Here is a 25,891-nt window from a genome sequence, read left to right on the forward strand (position 1 = left end):
TCTGTGCGTCCGCGAGACACAGAGAGTTGTGCGAATTTCCGGTGCCTGAGGGTGTCAGTTGGTGTGAGCAAAGTTCCGTTGCACAATTGTTTCAGATATGTGGTGTACAGTAAAAAGTTTAGACGAACGTTTTAAAAACGTAGCTAGTTGTGCAAGTTACCTCTAGAATGAGGAAGAGAACGTGATTTCCCACACTTGTGTCGCATTTACATCTCTGGGACCTTAGTGTGGCTTGCATTTATTTACTCCGCCCTTCTGTGGGTTCCCTGTCCCTTTGCCTCAAGTAAGAATAAAACACCGTCCAGAATTTACTGTCATAAAATAACCTTTATCCTGTGTTTAAGGGATAATTATGCTTTTGTCTCATTACAAATACAAAAGATACATGCCATGGGCTACTGCCATTTATCTTGTTTCGCTACATGCATAGCTGCAATATTTTTTATTTTTTTAATAACAAACTAAAATTTCTACTAAGCAAATTAATGTTCCTGAAAAGACATGATGACATGTTCAATGACTGTTGGGAGTCATGTTTCATAGTTCAATCCCCACCTCTGTCTGCAGTACCCTTGAGTAAGGTGCTGACCCTAAAATTGCTCCAGTAAAATTACCTAGCTGTATAAATGGGTAAATAATTGTAACAACATTGTTAGCGGCTTTGGAGAAAAGCATCAGCTAAATGAATAAATGTAAATTTAACTTGGGGTGCACCTGGACAATTGACTAGAATAGACCTGCAACACCGAGGCCCTATAGAAGAAATAGCAGAGTCGCTTGTTCCTTCTGAGAAGGCTGAAGTCCTTTTGAGGATGCAGACCTATGCTCGAGATGTTCCAGCAGTCAGTTGTTGCCAGTGTAATGTTGGGGCAGTACATTTAACACATGGGATGCCAGCAAGATCAACAAGTGAATCAGGAAGGCTAGCTTGAGGATGGACTCCCTGGCAGAGGTGTCGAGGAAATGAACACTAAATAAACTAGAATACTTCATGGACAATCATTTCCTCCACTTTGGTCAAACAGAGGAGCACTTTCAGCAACAGGCCATCCCAGTGGCAGTGCTCCAAAGAGCACCCCTGGAGGAAATTTCTGCTGGCAGTTGTCAGGCTCTACATTCAACCCTCATGCTGCCAGGGTGGTGATCTCCTAATGACTAAGTGGCACTGAGTGCCATCTTAATACACTTTGCACCACCTGATTTCACTCCACCCTCTTGTGTAAATCTGTCTGATTTATTCATTTACTTAACTTTTCTTTTTCTTCTCTGTGTCTGCATTATGTCTGCATTGTTTCTGTGTACCACTGGTGTATTTTTGGATACTGCTGCAGTTTTTCTCTGGGATTAATAAAGTTTTACTCATTCATTCATTCATTTAAAATGAAGTGCACACTAGTATTCCAAACCAGGTGTAGTTAAGTGCAGTGTCTAGCCTCTATGATTAAATTAAAGGGCAACCCACACACACACACATTTCCAGAACCGCTTGTCCCATACGGGGTCGCGGGGAACCGGAGCCTACCCAGCAACACAGGGCGTAAGGCCAGAGGGGGACACACCCAGGACGGGACGCCAGTCCACCACAAGGCACCCCAAGCAGGACTCGAACCCCAGACCCACCAGAGAGCAGGACTGTGGTCCAACCCACTGCGTCACCGCGCCCCTTTTAAAAGGCAACCCTCCACACAATTTATCACTAGAACACTGGCTTCATTTTTATTGTTGAACTCACCTTGGCGAAGATGAATGGTTCTGTGCCTAGGACCTTACAGATATGGAAAGACAGTACAGTATGTGAGAAGAACTTTGTATTTAAGTGAGCATGTTTGTATATTGTGTGGGCTGATAACACTACATAGTATCCATTGGGAATTTTTGGAGAAAAGCATGTGTAAAATAAATAAATGTAAATGTATATGTAATTGGATTTATATGGATATGTGCGTGAGTGTAACTTTTTTCCCCCAAAAGTTGTACTTTGTTTTATTAGTGAAAGGTGGGCCAAGGAAAGGGGGTTACTTAAGGATACAATTACATGCTTTGTTAAATGTTCACTGTACATTGTTTTTAAAGAAAAATTAAAATATTAATTTTAAAAAGGTAAAGGACAAGAGGTATGTTTATTTTTTGTCATTTTAGGTATGCTACATATCATTCTAAATTACAGTCTTAAATGCAGATTTGACATTGTTTATATCATGTTTGGGTGGCACAATTGGTGGTGCTGCCACTTCACAGCATATGAGCTGTTTGGTGTAGGTTGGAATGTAGCTCTGTGTGGAGTTGGCATGTTCTCCCCATGTTTGTGTCACTTTCCTCTGGGTGCACTGGTTTCCTGCCACAGGCCAAAGACATGCAATTCAGGTGAATTGCTGATGCTGAATTGCCCTTAGTGTGTGAATGGATGAGTGAGTGAGTGTGTGTCTGTGACTACCTGGTGATGGACTGGTGTCCCGTCAGGGGTGTATCCCCATATCCAGTGATTCCAGGATAGGCTCCAGACCCCCGTGGGCCTGAGCAGGACAAGCAGTTACTGTAAATGCTAGGATGGATGCATCATACTCTTTGATTCTTGTTTTAATGTCTTTATTGGAAAGAAACTGTATAAAGATGTGAAATTATTGTCATAGCGTAGTTTTTGGTTTCACCAGCAGATGTCTCTTTACCATTTTGAATGCAACTAAGCACAGTACATTACACTGTTAAAAACACACACACACACACACACACACACACACACACACACACACACTTTCTGAACAGCTTGTCCCATACGGGGTCACGGGGAACCAGAGCCTACCCGGCAACACAGGGCGTAAGGCCAGAGGGGGAGGGGACACACCCAGGACGGGACGCCAGTCCGCCACAAGGCACCCCAGGCAGGACTCGAACCCCAGACTCACGGGAGAGCAGGACCCGGTCCAACCCACTGCGCCACCGCACCCCCCTCAATGTAATACAACCCTGTAAATAAACAAGACATTCTGCAGTTTTTATCAGTAAGTGGTGTAACTGCTGCACGTGGAACTACAGTATGATTTCAACACCAAAATTTGGATTAACAAACTGTGCCCGATGCTCCAGTGAACACAGAGCTTTGACATTCCCTATAAAATAAACCAGCCTGTCCTAGAAATGTATCCAAACAATCAAGCACCAGGTTGTAAAATACACCGACACTAGTATCAACAAATGTAAAACATGTTTATATAGAGGGAACCTCCTGGAAATCATTCAGCATGTGCAACACATGGTCCTGCATTGTCGGTTGTGTGAAGGTTGAGATCGGAACCAAGCGGTGAGGAATTCACCTCCTTCAGATTAGAATATCTAACACAGCAGATATGCGGCATATCGGACTTTGACAGCAGACAATCTAGCTCCTTGTGGAGGGGCACCCCAGTTGCCAGAGGAGAGCCATTTGTGCAGTGAAGCACACCAGGATAGCACAGACCTGTCAGATCATATAACACTGCTTGTTTCTGTGAGCCAAAGTCAGGCAGGCCAAGTTATAAGTGGCAACAGCTGCATGATTAAGGAACTGAACCTGTAATGAGGAGGTTGCAGGTTAAAGTCCCACAGACGATTAAACCAACTGGGAAGAGAAAGGAAAGATTTACAAATGGTGACTGTAAATGAGCTGAAACTCACATCTGGAAAGTTGTTTCAATCAGTTCTAAGGGGTCACAATGCTGCTCAGGCCAGATTCATAGGCTCATACACACACACACTGTCCGAAACCGCTTGTCCCAGCAAACCAGAGCCTAGCCCGGCAGCTCAGGGCATGGGGCCAAGGAGGACGGGACACACACAGGGTGGGATGCCAGTCTGTCACAAGGCACCCCAAGCAGGGCTTGAACCCCAGAAGCACCAGAGAGCAGGACCCGGCCAAGGCCACTGCGCCACCATGCCCCCCCAGATTCATAGCTGTGAGTTATGTGTTGTTAGAAATATAGGTCAGACTCGGCTCATCATCATTTGTCTTGGGATTTAATTTCCCTTTGCTAAATGGATTGGACTTGAATTTACCAAAGGAAATGAAGTGTGGCCAGTTCTTTCCACTGCAGAGGTTTTCACAAGGAGAACTCAACTAGCAAATGAACAAGCAACATGACACGTAACATAAAATTGCATTGTGCTGGGTCAGTATTGCAAAGGCAATCATACTGACTAAAATCTGTTCTGCTGACACGTGGAGGCTGTGCTCTCTGACATTTAAAGCGTTCAAATCTCTTCATCACAAGTCAGCTGGAGTCAGTGGGGATGAAGACAGTTTGTTCTTTTGCAAATTACATTTCTTTTGTGGCTGCTGGAGTTACAGTAAAGCATCTAATGGAAAATGCATTTGTCCATCCATCCAAGTCTCTCTATAGATATAGAGAGACACTCACTCAGTCATTTGCTGTTGATAACACGCCATCATGGGCAGGGTCATGGCAGTCCAGAGCATATCCTAGCAGCATAGGGCACTATGCAGGGACAAACGAGCACAGAAAATGAATTTACGTTCATGTGGATGAAATTGCTCTCTATCGATAGGACTTATCATACACAGACGCCTTAATTTCTAGCATTAACATTTGCATGAATGAAAATTTTTCCTCTTCAAATGATACTTCCAGCTGATAATAAAAAACCCAAACCTTATGGTGTAGAGTGAAACTGAGCTGCCATAATGTCCCTGTAGCATGTCCTTGGGTCCTGTGTAGCTTCAAGGTCCCTGTTTTGTGGAACAGTCTTCATTCTCATCTCATCATGCTCTGCAGCCAACGGCAAAGTGACCAGCCCAGCTTTTCCCCAGCATTCATTTCTATCATGAAATGTATTTGTGCCGCCATGTTTACAGTGTGATCTGGAGAGAAGTCACTCCCGGTAATTACATTTGGTGTGTGTGGTACTGAATGATGATGTTTCGCTGCTGCTTATAACTTAGTTTTCATTGACATCCGATGACTTGACAAATTCAGGGTGACAGCACTTCACCCTGCTCTTGAACAGTTTAACATCACCTGTGGTGTGTAAGAAAAGTAGTCTGGACCCAGGTAAAGTGTGTCTGCCAAAAGTGGAGGGGAGTGTATGTTAAAGCTTCAGACACTGATGATTCAACTGTATGTCACGAGTGTCATGGTGTGTTTTCCAAACCCAGCAAGAGGGCAGTGGGGGTGCTGGGCAGACCAAATTGGATAATGGGTTTCTGTAGCCTGTTTCAGGCCGGTAGGCACAGCCTCTCCTCATTTGTCCTAACAAAGTCAAGCATAGCCAAATCAGATTTCCACCACAGTCCATTTTCCTTGTGCGGAGAAGCAATGGTTGGCCATGTGCCAAAGGTCCAGAGGCAGTGCGGCCAACATGTCTGCTGTCAGTGATCATGGGATAAGACAGAGGGCAAGTTGGTCGGACATCAGTGGTTAGAGATCTGGAGATCCGGCTCGTGTGGAATAGCCAAGAAGACAAAAGCAATTTAATTTTAAGCCCACATTCCTAAAAATGAGAACACAAATTTTCTATGGGCACAGTCTTGGGATGTGAAGGTTTTCTCGAGTTCTGTCAAGAGCCCTGATATCGTACTCTTGACGAGAGTATTTGAACAAGTTACCCCACTGCAATGTGCAGCTGGAAGACATTTTTAGTTTAATCTGAAGTCCAAAAGCTTGACTTCATGCTTCCAGCAGATAAGGGACAAGGGAATCCTGGCAGAATACAGGAAGTGTGGAAGAAGAACAACACAGAAATCATGTTAAATTAGTGTCATGCATGAAAAAAACATGAAGACAAGGCTGACGGTGGACTCAATCGCAAAGTTTAATAAAAGCATTTGATCACTGACTGTAAACGCTGAAGCTTGGCAAGGCAGACACAAGGTACTAAACTTCATGAAACTGGACCAATCAAGCTAGGGCCAGTTGACTGAATAACTGATAGGTTCTTGGCAGGATCCACAAAGCAAGCAAGGCAAACAATCTCTTTTACACAAAGCAAATAGTGATGTCAGGCCCACGCAGTATAAAGTAACTAATGGTGTCCAACGTGAATAGACATGCGTGTCCAAGGAAACTGTTGCGATGTCAGGGGTCACTTTGCATCACTTCTCCTGGGGAGTCAGAGATGACAGATGTGAGCCGTCCATCAGGAAGTGGGGACAGGGTCTGTGTTCCTGTGGTTTGGGGACTATTTACCTTGATCATTGCTTTTTATTAAGTAATGTATTCGTCAGCTAATTTTCCCCAGGGTTACTCAGTTGTTTAATGCTGTGTACGGTTCATCAATAAGTTTGTCACTCCAGAAAATATATTTATCGTTCATTATATATTGGGTTTGAAATGATGCAGGAATTTTGCTATCTCCTCCATGTCTGAACCAGCTTTTTTTCCTCACCCGTTTTTGTGCCTTAAGTGCAGACAGCATGCCTAGAAAGATGAGGACATTTTTGGTTGGTACTGATATTTATGCGTGAGTGGGAATGAAGGGGTTGCTTTCAAGTTTTATAGTCCAAAGATAACCTATGTTTCAACTATACAAAGAGTCACACAGAACAATGGGAAAATATTCTGTTTCCACCTGTATCTGAGTTAGGATTTAGCTTTCCAAGACTGTCAGTTTCCTGGAAGTTTCATCCAGGCACTCAGCCCACGCTCTTAGTAACTCGAAGCAAACGGCATCATAACAGGTCATTACATTTAGATGGATCAATAAAACATCCTCTGGAACATCATTGTAGACCAAAAAAGCATTGAGGGACCCGTCATTGCATTATAGCATCTCAGTCAGGACTTCAACGACATATCAAGCACTTTACTATCATTAACATTTACCTTCTCAATCCTAATCCACAGTCACCACTATCATCAGAAACATTCTTTTTGTTTTCAGTCTAATATTTATATCGTACAGCCCTCAAATCGAATTAGAAATGTACCATCAAACCAGTGTAGCAGAGACACTGGGAATCTTATGTTTCATCTCCCTGGTTGCATTTTCAGCAGACCACAGCTAACACTATGGGAAAGGATCTTTCCCCTGGATGGCACCACCATCCCTGAGATGCAGCCTGTAAAGGAGGCCAAAGTGTCAGATTCAGGGATGTTTTATAAACATCATCTTCATTTATTATAGTTAATTTTATATATCAAGAATAAGTGGAAAAAAACAGTGCTTCATTTTGTTAGTTCCATTAGAAATCCATTATGGAGAACAAAGACACACACACGCACATTGTCTGAAACCGCTTGTCCCACGCAGGGTTGTGGCGAGCCAGAGTCTAACCCGTCAACATAGGGCGCAAGGCTGGTGGGGGGGGGGACACACCCAGGACAGGTATGAAGAACATATTATTATTATTATTATTATTATTATTATTACTGTCCATCCAGTGTCAACAACCGTTTGTCCCAAGCGGGGTCCCGGTGAGCTGGAGCCTTACCTGACAACACAGGGCCGAAGGGGGAGGGGATACACCCCGGATGGGACACCAGTCCATTGCTAGGCACCCCAAGCACGGCTCAGTCCCCAGACTCACCTTGCGCCCTGTGTTGCTGGGTAAGTTCCAGCTTGCAGCGACCCCACTACGGACAAGCAGTTATAGACGTTGGTTGGTTGGTTTTTATTCTAATCCTTTATTATCGTTACCTTTTATATACAGTAACTGCCACTTTTCTCCAAGGCAACTTACAATGTAAAGTATCTACTCTCTGAACGTTACGGTTCTCCACATTTTTAAAAAACTTCAACGTATTTTGCAGGTTGACTAACTCGAATAGTTCAGAATGAGTCCCTCGAGCAGGGACTCAAGAACAAAAATTCAGATTGGAACATGGGAGTCGGAAGGTGTTCAATTTAACTAGTATACTGCATGCTGCCCTTCATATACTCATTTACTTGAACGCTGGGGTGCTCAATGCCACCTCCTCACCCGTTTGCACACATAACAGATGCAGCACTAGGAAATTCATGTAGTGTTTGTTTTTAAAGACAATGAACAGCTGTGGGTTTTTGGGGTAGATTGTTTGGTGTGTCTCACATAGCGCTAAACCTAAACAGCTACATACTAACATCACACAACACACAAATAATTCTCCAATATTTAATGAAGTTTTATTGATACTGGCAGTGTGACTTAATACATCTTGGCAACATTTTGCACTGGAGAGCATAATTAACAAAGTGCAATATTTAATTTTACGACTGCCACGCCCCCATTGGCGAGTCCAGCAGCGACACCTGGTGCCACGTAGGCTACTCACTAATAAAAGGCTGCCCCGGAAGCTCCCCCATCACGGAACCTCTGAAAAGAGCAACCGCCGTCTTTCGCCGAGAGTGCTTTCCCTTGTCTTGTGATTGTTTTGGATTTCCTGACCTGTGCCTGTTTTCCAGACTACGAGTTCGTGTTTTCCCTAGTACTGGCAAATCTTACTGCAGGAACCCATAAAACCATCATAACCATTATATTTCAAATGTGGCCATGCAACATCACAGTTTGCCTTTTTTAGAAAATCAGAAGGATAGCATCTCCCTTTCAGGAGCAGATCAAGCTGTAAGGTGGCATGCTCATTTACACACTCTATTATCTTCCTGAACAGGGAAGGAAATGGGCCACAACCATTCTTTGACAGCTTGCTTCTCCTGCTCCCACAACACCAGGACTTCCAGTCTCGTACACAGTACCCCTTTCTGACCTCTCACCCTCAGCAAACATCAACTTAGAGGGGCGCAGGGGTTCGTCACAGAGTTGCAAGCCATCAGCAAACTCGGGAGTAACTAATCGGAGAAACTTTCTCAAAGGCTCAGCACCAAACTGCAGAAGCCCTGCAAGCGCCTTCCACCGCTGACCTGCTGAGCCCCTGTAGCTGAAAGCAAGGAACATTCCTTCGTCTCAGAAAAATCACGCAGGAACACACTTCTTTTGCTTCAATATTCTACCATGTCCGATTGAACTGAAATATGTGTTGCTGATGATGACCGCCTTGTGAAGAGATGCTCATCACGGAGAGACTGTCAAAGCAAGAATTTATCAACATATATTCATTGTGCTGCCTGGGTGGATGAAGCTCATAGTGTAGAACATTTAATTTATTTTTGTTTGTTTAACTCAAAGGGCTACTACTAGTTGTGCTGCTGAGTTCTGCTAGAAAAAAAAGAAAGAAATTAGCCTTAGGCAAGTCTGGTCTGTTTCACGGAGCACAGAGACTTAACAAGAGAAGACAATCCAGTGCCGGTTTACTCTAACAGCACTGTCACAGTCATCCTTGATATTATGAATGCTTACAAAGTAACACTGGTGCAACTATTGTGTAAATCACAATGATTTCATTGATCTTTAAGTAATCTGCTTCATTATTATATCCGCGCACATGATCAGTTCCCCGCGGCCATTACGTATGTAAGCATTCACTGTATCGAATTAATCCAAGCAAATAAATAATCCACATATATGATTTAAGTAATTAAAATAATAATAATTAACTAAAAGCCTCAGAGGGACCGGGGCTCGTGAGGGAGAGCGCGAGTTTGTGCGCGTGCTCGTGTGCGGTTTGCTGGCGGAGTCCGCGGTAGGTAGGCAGTCAATGCGAGCACTTTCCGCAGGAGTTCCTTTCACACCTCCTCCTCCTCGTGGACCTCCTGATCATCGGATCCTCCTCCTCCTCACCTTCCTTCATAGCCTGCCCTCTTCCTCAATCCCCCCCCGCCCCGCTGCTCATCCTCATCTTCCTCCATCAGCTCCTCCTTCTCTCCCATTACCCTCCTCCTCCTCCTGCTCCCTCTCACCCTGCTCTTCCTCTCGGTCTCCCTTGCAATGAGCGAACTTGTCATCCGGTGCGACGGGCAGCATCTCCAGGACCGAGCTGGACATGCGGAGCTCCGCTAAGAGACACCCTGTCAGCACCCTCCTCCTCCTCCTCTTCTTCTCTCCCTTCATCCCCTGTAAGTGAACTCCCTTCCCTCATCGCTCCTGCGTCCTTTCGTGCCATTGAAACACCACAAAATGTGCTAAAATTATATGAAGGCTTAGTTTCGACGGCAGCTCTCGCGCACATTCAGTATTATTACCGCTATGCTGTGTGAGCGCGTTCCACCTGCTTACCCTTTTCTTTACGCTACTACCTGCCGATAACTTTATCACAGCCTGCGCTTGTCGCACACCTACTGTACTGTACTGTACATGCCATGGGCCGTGCGCTCGCGCTTCTTTCGTTCATACTCGTCTTTCATTCCTTTTCCTCATAATAATTTCTCACATCCTAGCGCAGGTGGAAGCGCTTCCATTGTCTCCGGCACGTGCAGCTCCACAGCTTGTCAGTTTCTCCCTCGTTAACGTATCACTTAATTCCTTTTGTTCCTTATTAAATTATACGTCTACACGTCTACTTTTCCCGCGTGTCTCCTTGGATATTCGAAGCAAAGAAGTACTCTGAATGATCAAACGTACAAGAGCAGAACCCTCAAGCGGTGACGTAGAGGGTGCGGACCGCACCGCGTGAGATCAAAATGACTGTATTAACATTTTTGTGTAGTGTTTCAGCAGAAATTTATTTTTATAAAAATTATCCCTGCTGTATTTATAAGAACAAAAACATTTTTCGTAATGAAGCCCAGCTTACATTGTATCAGTGTAACTACAAGGGTAAAACTCGATGCTCATTTACTTTTTGAACCTTCCGATGCGCTACGCTCGGAGCTCTCACATTATTATCCAATTACAGTGACGCTTCGAATCACGTGGTTTCGTCTGCACGCGCTACTTGCGCGCGCTTTTGTTTTCGTCGTCGCTGCTGTTTTTTATGCAGTCGCTGATTTTGTCACATTTTGTGGTGTTTTAGCTACGATATTGTATAACGTTTAAATAAACATAATTTTGATGTAGTTCTTAAACGTTTTTTACTTCCAGTTCTATCGTTATCTTACCGAATTTTCACTTTAACCACATAACTGTGTAAAATACATTTAGGCTGTGCGTATGATATGGCAATTTAGTGGTGTAATTTTAATTTTTTTAGTGGTTTATATCACTACTATTCATTACATTCTGTTACAGAGGGGAATTAGAATTTATGAGGAACATTAGTAGAAAAAAAACATTACAAAGGATTGTAATGTAAGGCCTGGTATGGGAAGGAGGTGGGGGCGGTGACACCAACCCTAGTGACTACACTGCTCATGAGACAAACCAGCTTAAACACTCTGGTGTGACAAAGTAACATTTTATCTAGGCTTTGAGATCATGATATGAATACTGGATATATATGCACTTCAATATTCCACAGCGCACATACATTTTTATTGAACGCATTTTTGAAACTCGGCCTTCTGCGTGTTCCTTTAAATATTAGTTTAAATTAGTTTAAAAATTTTTTAGCTTTATCGATTGGACTTACAGCCACAGTTTTTCTCACACATTACACTTAATGAACTGTTCCAACAAGACAAAGCAATAAAAATACAGCATCGAACCAGCATCTTACTCACTGCAACACCTTCTGCTTATATTACAGTATGCAGTGTATATTGCAGTGTGTATAGCTATATTACACCGTTAATAAACGTCTGCTTGATTAATGACTGTGGCCAACCATGTCGAACAACCACGCTCACTTCTGTTCCTGTTCAGATGTACTCCGGATTTACCATTGAAGGCACATATTTATCAAGAATTACACAATAACTGTATAAGCCACAGGCATCACTAAACACATTTTCTGTTGTCTATGGACTCATTTGGCTGTGGGGCGGCTCTAGGAGTGGTCATGATTCCTGAAAACACTCCTGAAAGGTCGTTAAGGGTCTTCTAAATGACTGGTGACTGCATTTGCCTTCAGTTCTTCCTGCTTTTTCCCAGAATCACATTAGAAAATGCATCAGACAAAGTGTATGTTGAAGGAAGTGGAAATGAACTCTGCAGTGCAGCAGCCACTTTGTTTGTACAGCTGGAGGTGGTGCAAATGCAGAGGAGCGCTTGATGAACTACCTCCTGAAAGGCGAGCGCTACAATAAGCTCATCCGCCCGGCCATGAACAGGACAGAGCGCGTCACAGTCAAGATCCTGGTGTCCTTGGCTCAGCTCATTAGCGTGGTAAGGAACATGGTGGGGCTGTCAAGTCACTGCCGAGGCACGACGGTACACTTCAAAATCCTCCTGACATCAGTGAACATGTGTATGGGTGGTTGATGCACTTCACCTTCTTATTTTTCACAAACAGAACAGACTCATAACATCGTAGAGACAGAGTGAGTAAAGAGTCCCTAGATATACAAGCAGACATAGCCAGGTAAACAGGTAATAATATTTAGTAAAAGTGGTCATGTGTCACGTTCTGTTTCATAAAGGTGACCAAATCCTCCAGAATCCATTAGAATTACTATGCGGGTCACATGTAAACTTTTCCAGTGCAGGGAAGCCAGATCTTGAATGAACCACATACCTGTGGAGGGAGGTTCTGGAGCGGAGCACAGCAATAAAAGACATTTTCTTTCCAGATGTGTGAGAATAATCAACATACATTTCATTTCTTAACGAAAAACAATGTCTGGGTTGTTATGTAGTAGGTACACACACACACACACACACACACATTTTCAGAACCGCTTGTCCCATACGGGGTCACGGGGAACCGGAGCCTACCCGGCAACACAGGGCGTAAGGCTGGAGAGAGGGAGGGGACACACCCAGGACGGGACGCCAGTCCGTCGCAAGGCACCCCAAGCGGGACTTGAACCCCAGACCCACCGGAGAGCAGGACTGCGGTCCAACCCACTGCGCCACCGCGCCCCTCTATGTAGTAGGTATACAGAAGGAAACCATTCGGGCATTTACCTTAACACAGCTTTTCCCTCTGCCCTCCACAGAATGAAAGGGAGCAGATTATGACCACCAACGTGTGGCTGACACAGGTAAGCATGTTGATCAGGACGTTGCTCAGCACTGCTGGAAAGTGTGTGAACCCTATAGTTAGTTCATAGGTGCCTGTGACTCTCTTCAGAACTGGGTTGATTACAGACTGTCGTGGGATCCTTCTGCATATGACGGAATTGACAAGATTAGGATCCCGTCCCGCCACGTGTGGCTTCCCGATATAGTGCTGTACAACAAGTGAGTTCACTTAGGCTACTTCCTGTTTCGATGTCCGGGAATCAACACTGTCGCACCTGTGACACATATCAAGTTTGCCTTATAGCAGTTGCTCTTTTATATGTAAATAAGCACAGAGGCTTTATTCTAGGAGTTTTTAATGTATGTCCCTCTCCTGTTATCTGCACCCACCCCCCACTAGTGCCGATGGTACATATGAGGTCACTGTCTTCACCAATGTAATAGTCCACTTCAATGGAAGCATCTCCTGGCTCCCTCCTGTCATCTACAAAAGCGCTTGCAAGATTGAGGTGAAGCATTTCCCCTTCGACCAGCAGAACTGCACCCTCAAGTTCCGCTCTTGGACCTACGACTACACAGAGATCGATCTGGTGCTCAAGAGCAAAGTGGCCAGCATGGATGACTTCACACCCAGTGGGGAGTGGGACATCCTGGCTCTCCCGGGCAGGAGGACAGTCAACCCGGCAGATCCCACCTACGTTGATGTCACATATGACTTCATGATCAAGAGGAAGCCCCTCTTCTACACCATCAACCTGATTATACCCTGTGTGCTCATTACATCATTGGCCATCTTGGTCTTCTACCTGCCTTCTGACTGCGGAGAGAAGATGACCCTCTGCATCTCCGTACTGCTTGCACTCACTGTCTTTCTGCTGCTCATCTCCAAGATTGTACCTCCCACTTCTCTGGACGTCCCATTGATTGGCAAATATCTCATGTTCACCATGGTGCTGGTGACCTTCTCCATCATCACCAGTGTATGCGTGCTCAATGTGCATCACCGCTCACCCAGCACCCACACCATGCCTGTCTGGGTCAGGGTCCTCTTCCTGGACAAACTCCCAACCTTGCTTTTCATGAAGCGTCCAGAGGACCACTCAGCCCGGCAGAGGCTTCGGCAGCAGAGGCGGCTGCAAGCTCAGAGGATGGCGCCGGCAGTAGGCTATCAGGGAACACCACCAGCCACCATCTCCTCCTCCACCCCTGTCCTCCTCCACTCCACCTGCCCAGGAGAGTTCTCCAGTGGAGCTCCGATGGGGAGGAAAGGCAACCTGCAGCCCATTGAGCTCCTGACCAATCGGTTTGGCTCGGCTAATGACTTGCTCCAGCAAGGCAACGTAGACTGGGGGCCCGACCTGCAGGACGCCGTGGAGGGTGTCTGCTTTGTTGCTGATCACATGATGGGCGCTGACATTGACCAGAGTGTGAGAAAATGTTCCACATTACTTCCTGACTATTTAAAGCTCCTTTTGCAGAGCTGTCATACAAGTAATGGAGAAGATACCAACATTGTGCATGAACGCCTTCTTCATTCTCTTTTTAGTTCTGTTGCACTGCTCAGGAACGTGTCTACATAAGCGTCAAACGAATGAGGTCTTTTCCTTGATGCCTTTTTTGTCCTCTGCAGGTGATTGAGGACTGGAAGTACGTGGCCATGGTGGTGGACCGGATGTTCCTGTGGATCTTCGTAATAGTTTGCGTGGTGGGCACCATGGGTCTCTTCCTCCAGCCGCTCTTCCAGAGTCAGAGTCTTCCTGTCCAGCAGTCCAACACAGACTCTCCCAGAATAGACCCTTTTTAATCCGAGGGAACGTGGCCGGTGCTGCATTCTTCGGGCAGGAAGCCAGCAGCGCAGAGCATGTGACTGCACTTGGAAAATAAGAAAGACGCCGTTGAAGTGCACGTGATGAATGAGATTGCAGAGTGAAGGATGGGTAACAGATTTGGCAGAAGAATTGCTATGTTATTGAAATTGCAACTCAGAAAGCCTGTGTGTGAATGGTTTCCAAAGAATTGTTGGATCAAAGTGTTACCAAATCCTCCATCCTGCACTCAGTTACACTGACCCTATTGATTTTGGGTGCAGAGATGTTTATTGACCAACTTACTTTGACCCAAACAGACGGCCGTAAATTTTAACTTTGTCAGATTTAAAATTTTAAGAAAATTTTAACGTCCTGAACTGTAGTATTTAAATACAGGATTGTATGTGATAAAATGTATGAATTACTTGTGTCCAAAAGCAACGGTGTTTAACCTTGAAATGAGAAGCTTTGAAAAGTGTGCCAAAGACTGGCAATATACATACACATTTTCGGAACCGCTTGTCCCATGCGGGGTCGCGGGGAACTGGAGCCTACCCGGTAACACAGGGCATAAGGGGAGGGGACACACCCAGTACAGGACGCCAGTCTGCCGCAAGGCACCCCAAGCGGGACTCGAACCCCAGACCCACCAGAGAGCAGGACCCGGTCCAATCCACTGCGCCACCGCACCCCCCCAGCGATGTATATTTCTTCCTGTTAAAATTTTGTATGGAGCTAAATAAGGGAAGTGAAGGACTCTTTCTGTTTGCACAGCTTCATGGTAAAAGTGAAAGCTTTAATGGGTTAGCCAACACACAGTCAGTAAAACAGAATATAAACTATTTTTTCTTCACTGAAATAACTTATGTTTGTAAAGGCCGTGCTGATCTTAGCAGTGCAATTATTTTCTTGTCCCAGTTAACTTCTAGGAATACAAACATATTCTACTGTTTTAGAACACAGAAGAATCAATAAAATAAATCCATGACTGTGAAATGTTTAATATAGTTTAAAATAATAATGTCACGTGTGATATTGTCACTGTAATACGTTTATGCCCTGACTAGTTTCAACAGTAAGAGTAATAATTTACTTTTAAATTTTGAAATTTAGTTTAATTGTGTCAGACGAAATGAAACGTTAATGAAGCGTAACGGAAAACCTAGGACAGGAATTTGGTTATTTCCCTTGACATTTCTTTTTTAGCATGTGGACCTAGAAACTGACTGCTATGCTGCCCCCTGCTGGTAGCGGCGGCGCGGCGCAGCGCACTTTCACTTATCCCTGGCGCGCGCCCAACGCCGCCACCGCGCGGTAAAAATGCTGATGCAACGGGCTGCTGAGTGGGCAGTTTTAACGCACTGCGGAACGCGGGGGCGGCAGGGGGGCATAACTGATTCTACTGATGGCAGCTGGTCAAAACCAAACCAACTTCAACACATTTTATTACTGCAAAAAGATATATAAATGGTCCGGTTCATTTATTCAGCCCTGAAAATATGTCAGGAGACCAGGCATTTCACCATGGTATTCCGCTTCATCAAACAGAGTGAAATGGGCAACGAAGAAAGACCAAAGAATACAGTCAAAACAAGTCAATAAGTGTGATTGTAATTGTCTTCAAGGCGTGTAATCAGAGTGCTTAAACTGGTACAATAAAAACAAAGGTATAATAAAATGTATTTGTTTTTATTTTATAATGTTTTTATTTAATATGTTTTTTAAATTTTATAAAGAAAAACAACTGTGTAATAAAAGAAAGTAAAGCCTGTCATGTGAGCAGTCCATAATTCCCAACAAGTGCCTGCAAAAGGACTGCTTTAAATCATGCTGTATAGCCTCAACACATGAGGCCTACGCAGTTATTGGCTCTTTTACAGCTGCTCTCCATGGTGCTGATTTTTTAAGGCGCACGGAACTAGAACAACACTCTTCACACTGACTCTTTTTACACTCACATTTACACTTACTTACATTGTTAGCGGACACTTCACTCCAAAGAGACGTACATCTCCGAGACCAATGCAGAGAGTGCATTTCACCAACAGAAGGAGAGATCGGATACGGGCACGTGATTGTGGAGTACAGTCAATTTGTCACATACCACAGTACAAACGGGGTACATTACACCAGTAACTGCGTACAGGTGTGTCCATTATTCAACAAAAAGTGATTAAACATCAACACACGTTTATATATACTTATGCGGAAAGGGGAGAAGTGAGTCTGAAAGGAGTTTATATGGTTTTTTTATCATTATTTTTTATTTATCGGTCTAGGCAACATTTTTATCCGCAGCGAATTACACTGTTGGGTCCATATAATAATTACAATGATCCACCCATGGGTACAACAGGGTATTTTGTGCTCCATTAGTTATCTTGCTGGAGAAATGCAAGAAGAGGGTGGATTCACACCTGAGTCCAGCGATTGCAAAACCAGGCCTTTAACCACCACGCCACCTGACGTCCTGTGCTTCCGCTACACCTTCACGTGCAACTTTTCACAGCGGTTCATATAAAAAGAGATGCCCTGGAGATGCTGGGGATTGAACCCAGGACCTCATACATGCGAAGCATGCGCTCTACCACTGAGCTACATCCCCGGCCCGCTAAAAAGCTCTCCGCGAACAGCTCTCAGTAGAGCTTCTGGGCGCGATCGCGAGCGTGTGCTTTGCTCCTCAACTGCGAAGTGCAATCGCATCGGTCGAGCCCTGCTGCTTATCTGTGGCGGCACCTCGTGAGAGCGCTTCCCCCTTGTGCCCCCCCCCCAAAAAAAACTGCCACTAACACCCCCCCCCCCCGACCCCACGGAGCCCCCAGGACGGCTCTCTGGCAGCGCAGCGCTCTTCTCCCGCCGGACGGACCGTCCACGCGCCGCACACTGTACGATGAAGAGCCGCTCCGGGTCTGGGCCGCTTCCCGCGCTCTGCACGTGGCTGCTGCTGCTGCTCGACCTGCCCGGTGAGTCAGTGGGACACACACACACACACACATACACAGAGAGGAGGACTTGTTGAGGTGCTGCAGAGACTCTTGTGTTTTACCTTCGAAGAAGTAGCGACAGTCACAGTGACGCGGTAAGAAGGACATCTCTATATTTCCAGGCGCACGCGCCCGTGACACTTGTTCGATGTTCGTGCGGGAAAACGCTAAAACTGCGCAGCGCCGAAATTAAGTGTCGTTGTTCAGTGACAAGACGAGTGTGTGGACCGCTTTCCGCACTGGAAAACTTTTCTAAACGCTCTTACTGCTGGAGACTGCATGGTGGTACCGGCGTGTGTGTGTGTGTGTGTGTGTGTGTGTGAGAGAGAGAGAGAGAGAGAGAGGTGGGGTGCGTTTCCCCTCCAGCTCTACCCCCAGGATAGGCTCCGGTACATCGCGACCCCGCTCAGGACAAAGCAGTTCTTAAAACTGGGTGGAATTATCAGCCTCAGGTGTATTTCATAAGCAATAAAAAGACACTTTAGTTTTAAACGACATACTTTTCATTTTTTCATAGTTCACCACTTTTTAAGCCAAACACCCGCTATTCTCTGGACACCGGGGGAACTGAGCCGCTGTTTCTTCACTGAATCTGAGTGTTAGAAAATGGGAACTTAAAATATGTGGGGGAAAACACAATATAAATACAGATAAAAATACAGCATATATAAATGTTAGATATAATAACAATTTCAATAGTGTTATTTAATAGTTATGTTTTACCATACTAACATTGTATATGTGTTATAGATATTTTGTTTTGCATATTTCTTTGGGTGTTCATACCAGTTAGACCACTTGAGAACAGAGTTAAAGAGACATTTTAACTGTAAATGTGCTGTAGCTGTATATTAAAGGCTCCTTTTCCTTTCTCAGATACCATGGGCTCCGAAATGGAGCACAGACTCTTCTCCGGCATCTTCTCCCAGTACAACCCGTACATCCGGCCAGTGGAGAACCTGTCTGACCCGGTCATTGTGCAGTTTGAGGTGTCCATGTCCCAGCTGGTGAAAGTGGTGAGTGCTCTGGGGGGTGATGAGCTCTGGGCCTGGGCATCACTATATATCATGGGCGCAGCGAGGAGCCGGCAGCCGAGAGACGACAGGCCCACTTCGCAAAATAAATTAAACGTGGGAGAGAATGCTTCCCGCAGCAACAGAGCTCTTATTCCAATGAATATGCATCAGCCACTTGTGCCAAGACCTTAAATGAAAATAAAGTTTTGCTCAGGGATGCAATTAAGGGGCTTGAGAGACAGGTTTCCCATGGTGTATGAGTGACAGAGAGAGTGTGTTCCACTGATGTATGGATGAGTGACCCATTGTAAGTTGTGTGTCTAGCAGTGTAAGTCTCTGTGGTGAATAAGGTGTGTGGGCTGATAACATTACATAAAGTTTATTGGAAGATGCTTTGGAGAAAAGCATCTGCTAAATAAATAAACGTAGCGGACTCTTCCTGGACCCCTTGGTGTCCTGACCCGCATCTCTCTCTGTGTTTTAGGATGAAGTGAACCAGATCATGGAAACCAACTTGTGGCTGAGACATGTGAGTCATGTGTGTGGCCTCCAGCCTGCATGGATCTCCAGCTCAAGCCTTGTTAGAGACACTGTCCGAAAAAAGGATGACGCATTTTGTGCCGCTCAGTTCTCCACTTTAAATAATCCATGAGTTCAATGGTATAAAAGGATTGATTATTTTGTGTTAAGTAGAGCTACTGCTTCTGGATCCGGAGGTTGCCGGCTGGACTCTCACCTCCAGCTATAGTACCCTTGAGCAAGGTACTTACCCTAAATTGCTCCAGTAAAATCACCCAACTGTGTAATTGAGAAAGTAGTTATAGGTAGTTTAACATAAGTTGCTTTGGAGAAAAGCATCAGCTGAATGAATAAATATAAATATAAGTAAAGCAGTAAAAAGGGCAGCAGCTCCTTTTCTGAAATAAAAGCAGTTGTAGTTTCATTTGGGTGAATGATTCTCTGTATTTGGCTGAGCCTTACATTGCAACAAGGATACTAATTTCTTGCATTTACCCTCAGAATATGTCTGGCCCCATTAATATTTTTTCCTAAGACCTCTTTCACAGTACAAAAAGTGAAATACATAGCTTGAAAAATGCAAATTATGTTTTTTTTCTCTTTTAAGGAAGGTACACACTCACAGCCACTCACTTCACTAACTGCATAACCTAATGAAGTGTTTCAGTGCTCTGGAGCAGAGTTTACCCTGGTTGGGGTATAACAATGCAGTTCGTTAAATCCATGGATTTCATAGCAGGAGACACCCCCCGACCCAATAAGCTAAAGGGAAAAATCCCAAAAATAAAACATTTAATTTTAAAAGTACATGGCCAGTCAAAAGTTTGAGTACACCCATGAGACCTGAGCAATACTTGCGTGGAACAAATTGACAAAAGAACTTCAGTAAAGCAACACACATGTCCTGCAGCTTTGGGAAGTGCTGCAGAAGAGCCGGGAAGACGTGTCAGCTGGTCTCCTGCTCAAAGTTGTTAACCATATGCCTTGCGATAAAAGTTTCTAACAAGTGGACTGGAATTCAAATTTGTATTTGCTGCTCTTCTTACAGTGTAGGCAGCATCACTGAAAAATACCTTTATTAGATCTGACGTGGAAATTTCCATTGAGGAAAGATGACCGCTTCTTGCGCCCATCAGGTATGGAATGATTACAAACTGAGATGGGACCCCAGAGAGTTTGGAGGAGTGGAATTCATCCGAGTGCCTTCTAGGAGAATTTGGAAACCAGACATTGTTCTGTACAACAAGTGAGTCCTTTCAGAGTCATCACATTGCACAGACAAGCTAATAACCATTAAGAACAATTTTCATCCTTGCAAGAAGTTCAGGCATATTTCAATAAATGTTAATTGTTGATCATCAGTTGTCAAACGTTGCCATGTGGTGCTTAAAGTTTACTGCCACATTTACTGCCAGAGGGGCCTAAATAGTCATGCTTTCGGCTGAAGAGGTATATGGAGAGTGAGAGTTTCGAGAGCATATTAGTGTCACATTTTGTGATCAGAAATCTGCAAAGTCCTCAAAATGTAGATTGTTAGTGAGCTTTTCTGTGATGTGTATTCTGCCCATAGTGCAGTGGGGGACTTCCAGGTGGATGACAAGACCAAAGCCCTGCTGCGTTACAATGGAGATGTGACCTGGACCCCACCAGCTATTTTCAAAAGCTCCTGCAAGATTGATGTCACCTATTTCCCCTTTGACTACCAGAACTGCACCATGAAGTTTGGTTCCTGGACCTACGACAAGGCTAAGATCGACCTGGTCCTCATTGGATGAACCATAAACCTGAAAGACTTCTGGGAGAGTGGCGAATGGATGATCATCGATGCCCCAGGATACAAGCACGACATCAAGTACAACTGTTGCGAGGAGATCTACACAGACATCACATACTCCCTCTACATTCGCCGGCTCCCCTTGTTCTACACCATTAACATGATCATCCCTTGCCTGCTCATCTCCTTCCTGACCGTACTGGTCTTCTACCTGCCCTCTGATTGTGGCGAGAAAGTCACCCTCTGCATTTCCGTGCTGCTGTCTCTCACCGTGTTCCTGCTGGTCATCACGGAGACCATCCCGTCCACCTCCCTGGTCATCCCGCTAATTGGGGAGTACCTCCTCTTCACCATGGTCTTTGTCACGCTCTCTATTGTCATCACCGTCTTTGTACTCAATGTACACTACCGCACACCCAAGACACACAGCATGCCCGCCTGGGTGCGCCTTGTCTTCCTGGGGCTGTTGCCAAGGGTGATGTTCATGACCCGCCCGGCAAGGAACGCCAAGCGGCTGGTTGCCTCTGCTCGCTTGCTCTCTGCCAAAGGTGACCACCTAAAGTACTTTAACTGGCTGAACCCAAGTCCTCGCTGCCATACTCTCTCAGAGCAGCTGCTGGTTGACGGCCAGCTGTCTAACCTTGACCAACCTGTGGATGCCAGCATGGACAGCGTTACTGTCCTGTGCCACAAGGGACGTTGCAGCTGCTGTTGGCACCAGGCTTTGAGCAAACTGCCGACACATGCGGGCCGCCAACATCGTGCCGATGGGTTTGGGTGGCCCGGGAGAAGCGTGCGTTCCAGCCCGCAGTTAGAGCTAGACTGCGGACGTCCATCCTTAGTGTCACCTGCAGTAAGGGATGCCATTGAAAGTGTCCACTACATTGCCAAGAACATGAGGGTGCAGAACAAAACCAAGGAGGTATGTGAACATTTCATTGTCACTTGCTGTTTTGAAAAACCAGTTCCAGTGCTGTGACTTGTACATAAAGTCAAATTTACAGAGCAATTATTGAGGCGTAAAGTCCAAATGAGTTGGACATAGTTCACTGTGGTCATTCCAAATTATTGCCTGTTTGTTTTCAGGTTCAAGATGACTGGAAGTATGTAGCCATGGTGGTCGATAGGATATTTCTGTGGGTATTCATCTTAGCGTGTGTCCTGGGAACTGCAGGCCTCTTCTTTCAGCCTCTCCTCCTGGGAGACACCTTTTAAGACAGAGGAGCCGGGACACCCTGCTGATGGAGGAGGCGGGAGACTAAGGAAGGAGCCTCTTCTGCTGAATTATGGCCTTAACTGCAGGCAGATGTTCGGTGTTATCTATGGCCAGGTTCATTACACTTATTGATTTGCTGATAATGGGAACTACAGTGTTCCAAGTAAAAAAAAATTCAGAATAAGCTGGCATGTACTTTAAAACAGTGCCATCAACCTCTTCGGAAAGAACAAGAAAAGTCACTCGCGGGGATATTGTCATAGCAATCAGGATCAGGAGGTTGTTGGTTCTAATTCCCCTGCAGCTACTGCATGCTTAATCAAGGTATCTACCCAGAACTGATACAGTAAGAATACCCTACTGTGTACTAGGGTAAATCATTGTAAAGATACCTGTCTTGCAAAGCCAGACAAAAGTGTCAGCAGTGAAGAAGGTAATAATAAACTGAATTAACAACAATGTACAGCAGACCTACAGCAGTAGGTAATTGACATTTTTCTTATTATTATTATTAAGTACAGTCTGCAATGTTGCAATAAGTTTAGGGAGAATATACTGTGGCAGTAACTCTACACTTCAACTTAGTTTTTTACTTTATTGCCCTTGTTTTACCAGCCGAGACTAGCAGTCCTTACACAGGATTCTGCAGTTACACGGCACCACCTGGCATTGAACACATACCATTTCATTGTATTTTTTCTTCATATGAATAGTAAGCATGATGGCTGTTTCAAAATAGAAGCAGACATGTTTCAAAAATACTCGAGTGGCATAATCCTGGCCACGTCACGGTCTAAAGGTCTTGTTCACAGGCCACTGTCAAAGTTTACTACTTAACGCCATATATGGCTTTGATCTGGACTGAACCGCATTTCTCGCTTAACCCATTAAAATGACTGCTGGTGGAAGCACTTAAATAAGCTTTATGACTATCTCGATGCTGATAAAAATTGTGCATGAGAAAGTATTTAACATTGGGAAGCTGTTACTTCATATAAGTGAAATATTAAAATGTTTGCTGCAGTTCAGATGTGTGAAGGAAGATACTTATTAAGCTTATGTGAATTTTTTTATGTTACCATTACTCTGTTGCAACAGAGTATACACACACACACACACACACACACACACCACACTGAATCTGCTTGTCCCAAGCAGGGTCGCTGCAAGCTGGAGCCTAACCTGGCAACATAGGGTGCAGGGCTGGAGGGGGAGGGGACACACCCAGGGCAGGACGCCAGTCCGTTGCAAGGCACCCCAGGTGGGACTCGAACCCCAAACCCACCAGAGAGCAGGCACAGGCCAAACCCACTGCACTACTGTGCCCACCCACTGCAATACAGTACTGTAATAGAATCTCACTTTATGTACTGTGTATAAACTGGAAAATCTAACTAGGTTTGGCCTTGCTAATGAAATCTGAAAAGACAGTAAATAGAGGCCTTGACAGTTTATGTCTAAAAATTATGAAAATATGCACTTGCAGATGCTTGCTGTTTCATGTGGGATACAGTTGCAGAGATTCCCTTCATTGTCTGTCTCATCGCATTTTAAACATGCTCTCTGAAGAAAGAACCCAACTTAGATGCAAGACTCAGATCCGCTGGGGTGGATGAGAAAATGTACTTTTATTCTGAGTCTGTTCTTTAACAACAGGAAGGCTCATAGGGCCCAGAGGAAATCAATACTCAGAAATTGAATTCTGAAATACTGCATGGATGCAAATTTGATTTGTAGCAGTCGGGAGAGGAGCACAGTGTCGGCCTATTGTGTATTCGCACCAAGAAGCACGGATGGGCATGATTACAATCAATACAGAAATGCTGTCATGTTCTGTTAAGTTATTTTGGCTCAAATACATAAATGCACACTGTGAAAGAACACATTACATTTATTTGTTTGGCTGATGCTTTTCTCCAAAGTGACTTGCAATGTTAAGGCTTACAGCTATTTACCCATTTACACATCTGAGTATGTTTACTGGAGCAATTTAGGGAAAGTACCTTACTCAAGGGTACTACAGCTGGAGGTGGGGATCAAACTTGTGACCTTTGGATCCAAGAGCAGCAACTCTACCCTCTACACTTCCAGCTGCCCCAAAAAGCATACGGTGAGCCTATCACTACAAGGTTGATCAGATATTTACATTACATTTATTCATTCAGCTGCTGCTTTTCTCCAAAGCAGCTTAGAATGTTAAGCTATTTAGAATTATTTATCTATTTATATAGCTGGATAATTTTAGTGGAGCAATTTAGTGCAAGTAGCTTGCTCAAGGGTAGTATAACTGGAGGTGGGAATCAAACCTGCAACCATCAGGTCCAAAAGCAGCACCTCTAATCACTACACTATCAGCTGCCTAACAGAAAGGCAGTTAATTCCTTTTACATTTATTTACATTCACATTTATTTATTTAGCAGACACCTTTCTCCAAAGTGATGTACATCTCATAGAAAATACAATGTGTTCATTACATTAGCAGAAAGAGACACTTAGACGCAGATGTGTGATGTTAAAGTACAGTTAGTTTGTTACTTTCCACCATATGAACCACTGTTCATCACACAAGTAGCTGCATAAAACTTTATTCGAATATCGACAATTCCTGATCACATTGTTAATGATATGTGTTATACATAATATAAATTATATATTTATATTTATAAACATTTACATTATATTACAGGACTAGCTGTGTGAAGGTTTATCCATTGTATCACAGATATGATCTCAAAGTTATAGTGCATGAACATTTACATATTACAGGCAGTCCCCGAATTACGAACGAGTTCCATGTCCTCAGTCTGTCTTTAAGTCGGATTTTGACGCAAGTTGAAACAGTTAGGTATGGTGGGTATCTAATGTCAGTTTTTCAAATGTTTAACATATAATAATAATAATAATAAATTTAACTACAGAATTTATAATAGACAAAAAATTAACTTCTGGTCAGTAAGGGGGTGGTTCGTAACTACGGGTTGTACGTAAGTTGGACGTTCATAACCCAGGGACTGCCTGTACATAACACAGCTCAAAAGCAAAGGGTTACAATAGTTAGAAAGGGTGCTCATCCAGACCTATCTAAGAAGATCCAAAAAAAGCTTGTCCTCATCTTCTATTGCTCGTATGCTTGTTCTTCTCATGGAACCTCAACCCTCAGCAATGACAATAGGAACGTGGGCTGGGCAGGGATGTGATCATGCTCCTAAGGGGCAATGCAAAGGCGAGGGAAGGGAAACAGAGAACCGGCAAGGGAGGGGGGCTTGATCTCTGGAGTAGGAGACAGGAGGAGCGGGCAAGAGAGGAGACTGTGTATCACTGTGAGAGGAAGCATCTCAGCCTGAGGCAGTGGACTGTGCTGTGGAAAAACGAGAGGGACCAGAGCTTTGGAGAATCGCTTTCCTATTACCTCCCTTAAGGTTAGTCTCTCTGTGTGTGTAGGAAAGTGTGTGTGAGAGAGAAGGTGGGATTATGTTTAAAAACATAATACTCTTGCTTCTAGGTCAGCTGCTTCTCTAAATCTGCCCCCAGGCATTCTGTGGTGTGGTCACCATCATGCTGCCATCACCCCACCATATTTGGGCTCTAGTTCTTCTGGGAACATGCTGCTACCCGTGTCACTTCCAGGGTAAGTTTACCCCTTCTTCTGGAGTAAAAACAGAATAGCACTATAGCAAACAACATTATAGCACAAGATAGGAAAGGACAGGA

At 44.5% G+C, this 25,891-nt stretch overlaps 1 protein-coding gene, 1 non-coding gene and 1 pseudogene across 2 annotated transcripts; 2 read left to right on the forward strand and 1 right to left on the reverse strand.

The window, feature by feature from the left end:
- The first annotated feature begins 9,782 nt into the window (after window positions 1-9,782).
- On the forward strand, window positions 9,783-15,084 carry LOC108926258 (neuronal acetylcholine receptor subunit beta-4-like). Its single transcript, XM_018738846.2, has 6 exons — window positions 9,783-9,918; window positions 11,919-12,064; window positions 12,838-12,882; window positions 12,972-13,081; window positions 13,263-14,289; window positions 14,493-15,084. Exons 1-6 carry the CDS (start codon window positions 9,846-9,848, stop codon window positions 14,664-14,666), a joined length of 1,575 nt encoding a protein of 524 aa, XP_018594362.1. The 5' UTR covers window positions 9,783-9,845; the 3' UTR covers window positions 14,667-15,084.
- A 2,119-nt stretch (window positions 15,085-17,203) lies between these two features.
- Window positions 17,204-17,275, reverse strand: trnaa-cgc (transfer RNA alanine (anticodon CGC)). The gene has a single exon. It is a non-coding gene; the product is annotated as a tRNA-Ala (tRNA).
- Window positions 17,276-18,544: 1,269 nt separating this feature from the next.
- On the forward strand, window positions 18,545-22,422 carry LOC108926256 (neuronal acetylcholine receptor subunit alpha-3-like; annotated as a pseudogene).
- The last annotated feature ends 3,469 nt before the right edge of the window (window positions 22,423-25,891 follow it).

Source organism: Scleropages formosus, chromosome 7 (genome assembly GCF_900964775.1).
Source record: "Scleropages formosus chromosome 7, fSclFor1.1, whole genome shotgun sequence".
In the NCBI taxonomy this organism is placed as follows: domain Eukaryota; kingdom Metazoa; phylum Chordata; class Actinopteri; order Osteoglossiformes; family Osteoglossidae; genus Scleropages; species Scleropages formosus.